Source organism: Marmota monax, unplaced genomic scaffold (genome assembly GCF_021218885.2).
Source record: "Marmota monax isolate L192 unplaced genomic scaffold, Marmota_monax_Labrador192_F-V1.1 WCK01_AAM20220418_F8-fsc00011, whole genome shotgun sequence".
NCBI lineage: Eukaryota > Metazoa > Chordata > Mammalia > Rodentia > Sciuridae > Marmota > Marmota monax.
This window is the reverse complement of record NW_026693082.1, coordinates 21,712,322-21,725,752: the sequence shown is the minus strand read 5'-3', so window position 1 is coordinate 21,725,752 and position 13,431 is coordinate 21,712,322. Positions and strand designations below refer to the sequence as shown.

Below are 13,431 nucleotides of genomic sequence, written 5' to 3'. Positions count from 1 at the left end.
ATAAGATCTGATTTCAGCCTTCCTGGAGTTTTTGTCTTTCTGACAAACACAGGAGAGATTTAGATCCAAGTCCATAATAAATGATAGGCAGCCAGTGCTGTGAATTTCAGAAAAGAAAGTGAAAAATATCAGCTAGGAGGCCTCAGTTAAATAGTCAAGTCTAGTTATGATACACACAACAAATCTTCTTTAGTTGCAGGACCAGCTCTGCCCCCTAATTATAAAAGCAGTAGTTCAGATTCATCAGACAGTGATGAGGACAGTAGTTCTTTGTCTGAAGAAGGAAATCAAGAATCCGAAGAAGATGACACTGGTCCAACTGCAAGGTAAGTCACTTAAATTTAACAAACCAAGTTGCAGACCTAGCATAAGTTGACTGGAACTGATAGCTAGTAAAGGGATATTTATATAGTGCAGGAAGAAATGATTTTATGTGGCATTCCATCATAAACTAAACCTTTTACAAAGAAATTTATTCCAGTAGTGTATAGGCTGTGGAGATATTTAAAATTTCAATAAAATTCTTATAAAAGAATTTTTTCTTAAAGTATATTGAAGTGACTAAATATACTAAATAAACCACAGAATTTCTTTTATTTAAAATTGTATATACAATAGATATTTGTTTAAATAAATCAATGATTTTCTTCTAATCTACCCTCATTCACCCTGGATCCATGTAAATAAGAAGTTGTATCTTTGTTATTGGGTAACAAGGTATTTTGATGCATTTAAAAAATTATGAGACAGGGCTGGGATTGTGGCTCAGTGGTGGAGCACTTGCCTAGCATGTGTGAGGCACTGAGTTCGATTCTCAGCACCACATAAAAAATAAATAAAGGCATTGTGTCCATCTATAACTAATAAAAATATTTTTTAAAAAAATTATGAGACAAAAAGACCCTTAAGTGAGACTAAAAGCCAAACTCATATGCTTTTCACTAAGAAACATTTAGTGAAATCTTCTTCCATTTAGTGGAATCTTTAATACTACAGAAAATATAGAATACTGATATAGTACCTCTTTAAAATATGACCAATCTCTATTTTAAGCCAAAAAATAAATTCCAGGAAAAGATTAATTAAGAACTACTATATTGTCCATTTTTTATTATTTGGCAAGATTAATTTATTGATTTAGTGTTTACACAATTAGTTAAACTTAATACTTCCTTTAAAAATTAAAATTTTTCTTTATGAGAAATTTTTGATATATGCATTAAGATCTACTACTGTGTTTTCAGGAAACAGAGGAGAAATCAGGACGAAGATGATGATGATGGGTTTTTTGGACCAGCCCTTCCTCCTGGATTTAAAAAGCAGGATGATTCTCCTCCCAGGTAATAATGTGTAATATTTCAGGCTAGTCTCTTTTAATATTTCACTGTCTGTTAATTGATTAAAGAGTTTTCTGAAATTATTTTTAACATATATTTTCATAACATTTGAAATGGGTCATTAATAGGAAAAAATAATTATTTCTGATAATAAACAAATATTCACATGTTTTTGACACTTATATGAATTATTAAAAAAAGTCCACATCTCTTATTTGATAGTCACAAAAGTGTTTGGTGATAGACTGGATGGAATATTATCCCTTTTCCTGATTAAACAAATACAGTGGCACCCATAATAAGTGGTAGACCATGGGCTTGGATCCTGATGTTCTGACTTGTTATTCAATTATTTTCTTAAATATTTATTGATAGAAAAACAAACCCCTGTATGTCAAATTAGACAATTTCTCTGAACATCAAATTTGTCTTATGTAAAATAGAACAATGACATACACCTTTCGAGATGTTACAATGGTTGAGATTTCCTACTCTCATGCATACAACATGTTTTTGTCTGTGAGTGTGTCTTACATGGTGACTAGCCCAGAGTAAGTATATAGTAAACATTGATTCCTGTTGTCTTCTCAGAACTGCAAAATTTTAAAGTATTGAACATAAAATTATATACTAAATTGTATATAATTCATACCATAGATACCAGTTTGCAAGGCCAAGCAGAAAAGATAACCAGAGTTTATAATCACCATGTAGCAAGTCCTCCTTCCATGTACTCTATTTCTTTTAGATATGACAAGGGTAGACAAATACCACCTTTTTTTTTTTTTTAGTCCCAAAGCTAAGAATGACTTTCACATTTTTTAAAATGGATATATTTTTTAATATCTTTATTTTGTTTATTTATCTTTATGTGGTGCTGAGGATGGAACCCAGTGCCTCACATGTGCGAGGCAAGAGCTCTGCCACTGAGCCACAATCCCAGCCCCAGACTTTCACATTTTTTAATTACAAAAAAAGTTTCCTGTGGCCCTCCAACTTTAGAATTTACTGCCTAGCCAGGCATGGTGGCACATGCTTGTAATCCCAGTAGCTTGGGAGGCTAAGGCAGAAGGATCACAATTTCAAAGCCATCCTCAGCAACTTAGTGAGGTCCTAAGCAACTTAGCAAGACCCTGTCTCAAAATAAAACATAAAACAGCTGGGGATATGGCTCAGTGGTTAAGTACCCTGAGTTCAATCCCTGATACCAAAAAATAAAATAAATAAATAAAATTTACTGCTTGGCCCTTCAGAGAAAATTTGCTGCCTCCTGAAATAAAGCATTTTTTAAAAACAAAAGCACATTATACATGGATCATCTCTAATCTGAAAACCTGAAATTCAGAATGCTCCAAAATCTGAAACTTTTTGAGCATTGACATTACACCAAAAGTCTGATGGTTCAGTGTATACTTTGTTTCATACACAAATCATTTAAAATATTGATATTGATATAACTATCAGGCTATGTATGAGTTGGATTTAAAACATAAATGAATTTCATTTTTAGACTTGGGTTCCATCCCCAAGATATATCTATATCTATATATGCAGATATTCCAAAATCTGAAAAAAATAAAGCCACATCATAAACAAAACAACATAAAATATTTCAAAATCTGAAATTTGAAACACTTCTGGTCCAAAGCATTTTGGCTAAGGATTCAACCTATACTTAGATCTATAGCAGTTTCTTTCTTGAGAATTACATTTGGCAATAATAAAATCTATGTGTAAATAAATAGCGAGTAGCATAAATTAGAGTAAAAAAACTCATACACAACCATAGCATGCCATGGTTATATTTACTATATTCTAGGATTTTATAGACTACTACTTTCATTTCAACAAACCGCCTGAGGCCAGAAAATTGAACTATAATTGCAGGCATAGCTTTACTAAAAATTATACTCAGAAAAACCCATGCTGTACTTCCTTCTAGCTTATAAATCATAACTAATTGGATCCAGCAGTGCCAAACTTCCACGTCTTTCATCTGCAAAATTGTTATGTTTAAAAAGGTTTCATGAACCAAGACAGGAGGTTATTAAATGGTCAAATTCAGAACCCAGACTTTCTGGCTCTCGATACTGTTTCTTCCTTGCCAAGAAGTCTGTCTGTGAGACTCTAATTGAGCACAGTGCAACCTGGGGGATTTAGCTTAGGACTTCGGTGCCATCTGTGTCAGTTACATTGGCACAGCAACAACTATGGAAAAAACTTGGTACAAAAGCAAGGGTGAAGAAACTGGTAAGTATTAACAGGAGAAAAGATTATTTTTTCCATACATAAAATCAGACCTGATGGGAGGGGAAGGGAGGGGAAGGGGGGATAAGAAGGGTAGCAGAATAGAATAGACATTATGATTGCTGTATGTATATGGGTGACTCTATGATCAGTGTGATTCTGCAATCTGTACAATCAGAAAAATGAGAAATTATACCCCATTGATTCAAATGTATGAATTGCCAAGATCATTGTAATGTCATGTGTAGCTAATAAAAAAAATAAAAATAAAAATAAATGCTAATATAGGAGAAAGAGAATGATGGCTTTTCCCTCTCAAGAATAAATCCAAGTAATAATAATCATAAATATTAGTATTTATGGTGCCAAATAGAGAAAGAGGAAAAAAAAACAGAAAAAAATCAGTCTCAGAATTCAAGAAATTCTCTTTTTTAACTAATGTCAAAATGTTCCCTCAGAATGTGACATTGGGGCAGCTCAAAAGAAAATGACCTTTGGCATCAAATAGGCCAGGGCTTAAACTCCAGCTCAACTACTTACTGGATGTGTTGACCTTAGGTGTTAATTTTGCCCTAAGTGAAATGACTAGAAAGCAGGGCTTATACTGATGAGAGTTGTTTTAAGGAAACAGGTACACTGGTTGAAATGTGCTTACAGCACTTTTTCCTTCTACGGATCACAATGAACTACTTGTATTCTACATTTACACATTTTTACTGGATTATTAGGATGTTGTATAGATTTTTATATTGCCTTGGCTTTTTTTTTTCCCCCCGGATACTAGGAATTGAACCAAAGGTTGCTTTTTCAGTGAGCTATAGCCCCAGTCCTTTCTTAATTTTGAGATAGTTGCTAATTTATCAAGGACCCTGCCAAGTTGCTGGGGTCCTCACTAAATTGCTGAGACCCGCATCAAACCTATGATTCTCCTGTCTCAGCCTCAGCTGAGATTACAGGTATCATGCACAGCTTATTGCCTTGGCATGCATATCATGAGTTACTGACATCTGTTGTATGCACATGCTATATTTGTCCTTAGGAAAACTGAGTTTCTACTTTAATAGTTCTGGGTATAATTATAATATCCTTTTGCTATTTTCCCATGGAAAGTGAATATCAACTGAAAGAAAACCAAGGCACTAAATAAAAAATACTTTCATAAGTTTCAATACATCTAAGGCCTTTTTAAGAAAAATTATCATTTTACTTAGTATAGTTTTTTTTTAGGAGATAGGCACACACTAGTGTCACAAAGATTGAGAATTATTGGTTTATTATCTAATTGACTAACAAATAGAAATTTTAAAATGCCAAAAATAAGTTTTTTAAGACACCTAGTAGAAAAATATTAAGGTAACACTGGTGAAAATAATATAGTGAATAAATTTTTTATTTCCAATATTTGTTAGTATCTGGTTTTATTATTTTTGTGAGCTTTTATTCTGAAAACTACTTTAAAGTTAAGGAGAATGATAAATGTGTATTTTATTTTTCAGGCCTATAATAGGTCCTGCATTGCCACCTGGTTTCATTAAATCTGCACAGAAAAGTGACAAAGGCAGAGATGATCCAGGACAAATATCATCGCATTTTAACTCTGAGGTTTGAAAAGTTTCCATTTAAAGGAAAAGATGTAACAAAGTCAGAACTTTAGGGGTAACTATGATCATTTGACTCAGATGTAATATAAGACTCAGTTATATTCAGATTAATTTAAAATTGTAACATATGTACGTGTAACCAAAAGCTGTTCACAAACCTGAAATTCTGTTAAGAAAAACAGCAAGACTGACAGAGTGTTATCTATTTATGCTACTTACTTTGAAGGGGATTTTAAAGTATTAGAAAAATAGAATATGATGAAAGTTTAAGGAATCATTGTGATTTGACCTGAAGGAAAGAAAACAGGAGGATTTTAATATAGTCTTTATCTTAAAATTAACTCTCTCCTTTTCAGTTCTGGTACATGTATAACAAAGACACTGGTAGTTAAGTAATTTCTTATGAAAAGAAGTCAAATGATTTTGGAGTAAAGTATGAAGGCTGTTTAGCTCCTTGAAAATAGCTGAAATTTATACAGCACTCTCATTGTTAGTGTATTTTACCCATACGTGGGTATCTAATCTTTATCTTCTCCACAACTGCATAAAATGAGCTTTTTCCATTACCTTACAGATGTCTAAGACCAAAGAAATTGGGTAATTTACCTAAGTTTACATGATTTTTGCTTATCAAAGCCATGTCTTAAACCCAGTTCATATGACTTTAAATCACATCTTCAGTCTCTTATGCTTCAGTACCTTCTTACAAATGAATTCAGGTCATCAAGAGACTCCAGTTCATCTCCACTGAGAATTTACCACTAAGGTTACTCAAAGTAAATACAGCCCAATGGTTAAGATCATGAACTTCAAGGTTACTTATTATTTCTACAAGTGTTTCTACAGCACTTGTCGTGTGTCAGGCATATAGTTACAAAAATGAATATGTCAACAAATTATGTTGTTCCTGCCTTCAGAAGACATCCAGAATCCAACCACATCTTTATCCACCATGGTCCAAGTGACCACACATTTCATCTATTTGATTGGTTAGTGGGGAAAATGAAAGCAATATAAATGATCTCCTGATCTCACTAGTTTAAAACCTAAGAGGCAGAAACTGTCTGTCAGAGCTGAAGGAAAAGCATGTTGTTGTTACTCATTTTAATAAATCTCCTAGAAGAGAGACTGGAGTTGTAGCTCAGTGATAAATTACTTGCCTCACATGAGTGAGGCCCTGAGTTTGATCCTCGGCACCACATAAAAATAGATAAACAAAATAAAGGTTAGATTCTTAAAAAAAAAAAAAAAATCTCCTGGAGGAAAAAGACAACCTGTAAGCCCTAGCATGGACAGCATCTAACACAGACTCATACATGGAGGCCATTTGTCAAGATGACTTAATAAGAATAGGTTGAATTCAATTACCATAATATTATTTTATCTTTGAAATGAGTAAGGTACTTTTAGAACTGAATTAATTCATTTGGGTCAGAATTTTATAAATTATTGCATACTATTTCTTTTTCATGAAGACTGATATAGCTCCCAAGAATGCCCTGCTTACATACATCTTATTCCAAGGAACTTTTTATATACGGTGAATAAAATTAGCTCCAAATGTGTCATCTCTGACCTAGTAGTAATAAGAATCAGAATACTTGTTGAAAAGAAGTCCAAGGCCACTTCTATGTCTATCAGGTAGAGCTTCAATAGTTTAATGAGATCTCCTGTGGAGGAGAGATGGAACAGTCCACGTGCCATGGATTTATCATCTCTGTACAGTGTATTTGAGGAAGGCAAGGAAAAGGTCCTTATTGTTTAGTAATAGGCCAGCAGTGCATTGCTTGCTTTTTTGTTTTATTATCTTTGGGCAATCCATTTCAGTCAAATTTAAGTAATTTAAAATTATTTCCAGTAACTTGTAGCTCTGCTATTGCATTAAAGGTAACGTTTTATTTCCAAAGGAAACAGATAGCAGTGAGGATGAGAATATTGTTGGACCAATGCCTGCAAAAGGACCAGTTAACTATAGTGTAACAACAGAGTTTGAAAAAAGGGCCCAGAGAATGAAAGAAAAACTAACCAAAGGAGATGATGTAAGTTTTAAAGGTACTTTAATAAACTAAATAGAGGGCTGGGGATATAGCTCAGTTGGTAGAGTGATTGTCTCGAATGCACAAGGCCCTGGGTTCAATCCCCAGCACCACACAAATAAATAAACAAACTAACTACCTAATAGGTTAAAAATCTAAATATTTGAAATAAACATTAATATGTGTGTGTGTGTGTGTGTGTGTGTGTGTGTTTACGCACATGCCCACACTATATAATCCAGAAACAGTAAAGGAAAAGACTGGAAAATTTTTTCTACTAAAAATATTCTGTATGGGGCTGGGGTTGTGGCTCAGTAGTAGAGTGCTTGCCTTGAATGTATGAGGCCCTGGGTTCAATTCTCAGCACCACATATAAATAAAAATAAATAAATAAAGGTCCATCAACAACTCAAATGAATAAAATAAATAAAATTTTTAAAAATATATTCTGTATGGCAAGAGATAGTCAACAGAATAACAAATTGGATGAAAATATTTGTTACATGCATGGCAAATGTATATGACAAAAACATTGAACCTTTCTATTAAAGTCTATTCAGTAAATTTAAAACTTCAGTTGAGAAAAAACATTTGTTTATACAGTATTTTTATACACACACACACACACACACACACTCACACACTTCTCATGCTTCTTTTTCCTTAACTTTTTATTTCTCATAAAGGATTCACCTAAACCAATAACGAGAGAGTCATGGATGACTGAACTTCCTCCAGAAATGAAAGACTTTGGTTTAGGGCCAAGGACCTTTAAGAGAAGAGCTGATGACAAATCCGGAGATCGATCAATCTGGACAGATACTCCAGCTGATAGGGAAAGGAAAGCTAAGGTAAGAGGTTTTGTTTATGTGTTTCTGTTCATGGTGGCTCAATTTTGAAAAGCTATAAGGCAAAATTATTTAAAGGTACTACTTTTTGAAATTATGATTCCAAAGGGAAAATATTTCTTCCCTGAGGAGAAGTTATGAAGAAGGAAAGTCATACTGGTTATTATTTTCTGATAAACTGCCTCATTTAAATCCCAAGAAAACCCTGAGACATAGGTTTATTGACTTCATGCTATAGAATAGGGAGAAACTAACTCTGTAACACCAGGTTATCACAGAGCTAGAAAGTGATGAGCAAAAAGTCCATTTTAGATGTTTTTAACTCCACATTCCCTGGTATTTATACAGCACACTAATTACATGAAAATATATCTTTTAAACTCTATTGAAAAAACAACACTTGTATCGTTTTTGGCAAATTACATAATACCTCAAGAATCTCTCTCAAAATAACATCTCCAGTGCACAAGCTTCATGTGACTGTCAAGATAAGCAAGAAACACCTTCATTTATATGTAAATAAATCACCAAGACAAATTATAAAACATCTGTACACAAGATACATTATTATTTTCCCAGGTTCTCTTCTTAAGGCTTTTTGTTTATTTTTAAATAGTCCATTATGTGTTAGTCATTGAACCAGTGTCCCCAACACTACTCTACTCCTTGAATTTATTTCATCTAAAGGCTTTCCCTATATAAGTCTTAAATGCTTGAGTAATTGTCACTTTATGATTATAGCTTCATCAGTTTTTATATTAACAGTTCCATATTTAATTCATTCTGCTAATTCTGTTTGTCCTATTCTCCAAAAAGACAATTAATTCCCTTGCTTACATGAATCTTTTATTTTTGTCTATATTTATTTATAGGTTTGGGTCCTATTTCTTATATGTAAGTGGATGACTGACCTACAACTAGCTATGAGGAATCATCCTCAGAGGAAAATATCACAGAAAAATGACACCAATGGAAACCAGGCAGTACAGTTGAATTGAAATGATTTTAATTCCTATGACTGAGTTTTTTAGACCTGGTTGTTCCTTTCTGTGCTGAAATATTTTGTTCAGTGTTTACAGTGGACATATAAGGAATTATGAATACCCCTTAAAATTTAGTATATAGTATCACTGTATACTATATCTTAACTATATCAGATCCCAAAACTGTTTATTTTCTGGTATCTTTGCTTCTATGTAAAGTTCATGAATAATTTTTGTCACAAATCTTGACCATATTTCCTTCTTGATAGATTCTCTCCAATCACTTCATATTGCTTTTTATATTTGATTTCACAATGTACATACATCTCCATAACTCTAATGCTCTTGTGTTCCACTTAGCCAACATGGCCTAAAAGAAATAAGATTGTTCTTTAGAAAGAAATGAAAAAGTTGTGTATAAGTTAATTGACATCTATTATATCTTCAGGTTCCAGTCTTGAGATCTAACAGTTCCTTAATATTCATCTCCATTTTAACATAACATCATTTCTCTCAATACTTACAAGTAAGAACCTCTGCTTTCTGAAGAAAATTTTATGAGAAAATAAGAAACATGCTATTTCTATGTTCCTAATGTACTTTATTTTAAATGTTGTTTTAATTCATTATTAAAGAAAAATTATAATGAGGGCCTCCTTGATTTTTCTAAGCAAATAACATAAAAATATACTTTGAGAACAATGGTTTTCACTTATTTTTATGTGTGCCTTCCTTATTCATGATTGGGAGTATATTCTATAGAAAATCATAGTGGCATGTTTTCTTAGTTTGTTGAAAGTCTACCTAAATACCCCATTTATGCATGTATGCTATGATAAATGGAATTTTTGTTTTGTTCCAAATTTCATTTGTCCACTGTTGTTATATTTTGTATATTGACCTTGTGTTATACAACTTTGCTATATTTGCTTGTTAGTTCCAAGAGGTTTTCTGGTAGATTTGTTGGGGATGGGGGGTTGTGTATACTCTCTGTAAATAAAGATAGTTTTTTTATTAATATGTATACCTTTTTATTTTTACTATTTTTGAAAACAAAATGGAGAGTTTGTCTTTAAGCCTATTTATATTCCATCATTATTAGTTAAAACTCATCCTGAGTTTGATAAATACATGAGTTCTTACAGTTATTGTTTAGATACGGTTTTGCATTTGTTGCTTTTGAGGTTTTTTTGGCTTTGTTTGTTTGTTTTCTTATTTTCAGGAAAATCATAGAACACTAACAGATCCCTTATTATGTATATAAATACTGCTGAATGAAAGGAATTCAAGAAGCCTGGCTGAGTTCAGTTTCTTGTTACTTAATCTAAATAAAAAGAATATATTTCTTTGTCATTATATCTTAATGATATGTCTCAATAGTGTGTTATCTGTTTGCATTCCTCAGGAAACACAAGAAGCAAGAAAGTCATCTAGTAAGAAGGATGAGGAATATGTATTGTCAGGAAGAGATAAGAGGTTGGCTGAGCAGGTATCCTCATACAATGTAAGTAATAAAATTAAATATATAATCTTTTATCTTTCAATTCTCTTCTCATTTTTTTGTTTCTTTCATATGATTGCCTCTTTGCCTCATTTTCTACACATCAATCCTGAAAAATACTTGACTTCTATATATGTATATTTATACAAAATCTTTCTATGCATTCTATGAAATATTTTTAATTTTTATTTTACCTAAGGTATGTATCAGAAAATTAATTACTAGAGTTAGGTAGCACTTGATCAGCAAGCAAGAGTTCTACTAAGGCATAGACATTCTCAGTTCATAAATCTAAATTATAAGCATACTTGGAGTATTTTATGGAAAAACTTAAATATCAGAGAAAAATGTTTCCTAAGTAAAATTCAATGTACATTTCTCTGCTAAGATCTTATTCACTTGGCATACATCATTTTTTGTTGCTCTCTTTTCTCTTAAAAACTAGAGAGTATTCTATTTCAAATAATAAATATAAATTACAGAAACCATTGTTCTCTGAAAGGTCTACAAGTATTTAGGAAAATGATCTTCTGTTCCCTGAATTTTAGTGTGAAGCTCTATCAAAATTGATTTATTGGACATATATTGACCAGTATCACAAACAATGAAGCATAAATGAAATATTTTTGGAAACAGACCAAAACTTAACCCATTATGAAACATTTATTAAAACTGATAATGCAAAAGTCAAGTCTCCACCAAACTGAAAGAACAACTATCATTCAGAACATGTTCTCTGACCACAAGGAATTTAAGTTAAAATTCATAATAATTTAAATACCATATAACTGGAAATTAGAAAAATTCAAAATTCAAATTTTGCAGCAAAGTGGAAATGATAATGAGAAGTTAGAAAATTCCTAGACCTGAATAACAGAAATGCAACATATCAAAATGTGTAGGATGCAATATGAAGTGGTGCTTAGAGCCAAATTTATAGCATAATGGTTATGTTAGAAAAGAACACTTTCTCCAAAGTGACATTTCTTATTATAAAATTACACTCCCACTTACCCTATGACACCCCAGTTTCACTCTTGGGTTCCCCTCCACACAAAGAGTAGAACATGCTATATTTATACTGACCTAAAAAGACTTATGCAAGAATATTCATAGAAGCTTATTTATAATAGCTGAATACTACAAATAACCCAGGTATCCATTAATAAGAGAAAGAAAAACCAAACCGTAGTATAAATGAAACCCTACTCAGCAATGAAAAGTAACAAATTATAAATAAATGCAGTCATGTGGATGAATCAAACTCATTGTGCTTAGTGAAAGAAGCCTGGAGCAAGTATATACTATTTATATGAAAATTTATAATATAGCTAAATCAATTTATGGTGGAAGAAAATCACATTAGTAGTATTGGAATAGGGTTGTGAGATTTGTCTAGGAAGCAGCATACAGAGCTTTCTGGAGTGATGGGAAAGTTCTAGATCTTGATTGGATTATAAAGCTTAGTGGATATGTGCTTAATATTTGGGTACTTCATTGCCCAAACATGTAAATTTATCTTTAAAGAACGTTTTTAGGGGAGTATGTAATGAGGTCTGTAGGTTACCTAAAAATGCATCCAATGCTAAAATTTTGGTTACTTATTATGAAATTTACTCTTCAAAATATTAATGTCATCTCTTAACACTAAATCATTCTTTAACCCCAAAACTCAGCATTTGGTAAATTGAGGACTCTTTAAAATATTACCATGAAGACAATAAAAATCAATCAATTAGAAATTAAGAATAAGCTTTTAAAAGCTGTTTAAACTATTCCATTCAAAATAAATCACTTTAAATACTATAAATTATTAGAAAACAAACCATTTTTGTTTAATGATTAAATGTGATGATTCAGCAGATTGGTCATTTAGCAAATTGATTTCTATATGAATTGGCTTTCAACTCATTATTTTCATTGAAACAACTACTTCTGGGTGTTTTTATAAACTTTTTTATAGTTTAGCACTAGTTTGGTCCTATGTATCACGTGTACAGATTATACTAAACCAGACCACCAGTAGCACTCCTGCAACAACTAATATGAAGATTCATTTCTTTTATCATCATAAATTTGAGCACTTGGATTATTTACATTGATTATAATACTCCACTAGTTCAATGTATTCCCATATCTATCGATGTTTAACTAATATAGGAAATCAGTGCATTGAAACCTGCTGTCTTTGTTTCTTTATTTTTATTTGCTTTTTGTTAACTTTTATACAAAAGTTTTTCTCATTAATCTAAATCATTTTTCTCAGTAATAGCTTTAGATAAAGTAATAGGGCCTTTCCCATTCTGTCCTTTCTCACATCAGCATGCATTTGCTTCAGACTTTGCATTTGCTTTGAACTTTGTTTCCTCCAGTTCTTTTCCAAGTCTTCAGACCTTCCCCTTCCAACTGTAATTATTAACCTGTTGCCCCCCCCCTCATTTTATTACCTTATAAAGGAGTTATTTTCTCATTAGCAGAGAAAGACATGGATTCAAGAACAGGAAGGAAAAACATCAAGTTTTTATAGTCAGCTTTTTGACATTTAGACGAACATCATTATACTTACATTACACATATGGTTTCATATCCTAAAATTAACTCTTTTCCACTTCTCCTTTGGGTTGGCATCCTCTCTTACATTGATACCAGGAATGATCTACACCAGAGAGTCTACATCCAGTGAATCACCTGTCTCAGAATATGGGTGGTAAAGCACACATTTCTGCCCCCAGTTAGCAGTTTTGATTCACTGAATCTAAAATGGGACTCAGGAATCCGTATATCTTTTTAGCCAGTCAGGGATGGAAACCAATAGTCTTCAAATATTTTTGTTAGGTGTCCCCTAAAAGAAATTTGAAAACCTGTATATTTTTACTTG

General features: G+C 32.3%; 1 protein-coding gene across 3 annotated transcripts in view; it reads left to right on the top strand.

The window, feature by feature from the left end:
* Gpalpp1 (GPALPP motifs containing 1) overlaps positions 1-13,431 on the top strand; it is an 82,849-nt gene that overhangs the window by 8,504 nt on the left and 60,914 nt on the right. For 2 of the 3 annotated variants that reach the window (XM_058582586.1, XM_046454230.1), the window contains exons 2-7: positions 194-326; positions 1,245-1,340; positions 5,081-5,186; positions 7,093-7,224; positions 7,908-8,072; positions 10,458-10,556. In XM_058582586.1, the coding sequence (XP_058438569.1) occupies positions 194-326; positions 1,245-1,340; positions 5,081-5,186; positions 7,093-7,224; positions 7,908-8,072; positions 10,458-10,556 (731 nt within the window). Of the gene's footprint in view, positions 1-193; positions 327-1,244; positions 1,341-5,080; positions 5,187-7,092; positions 7,225-7,907; positions 8,073-8,941; positions 10,071-10,457; positions 10,557-13,431 lie in introns of those variants that run through there. The other variant, XM_046454231.1, reaches the window with a different exon arrangement.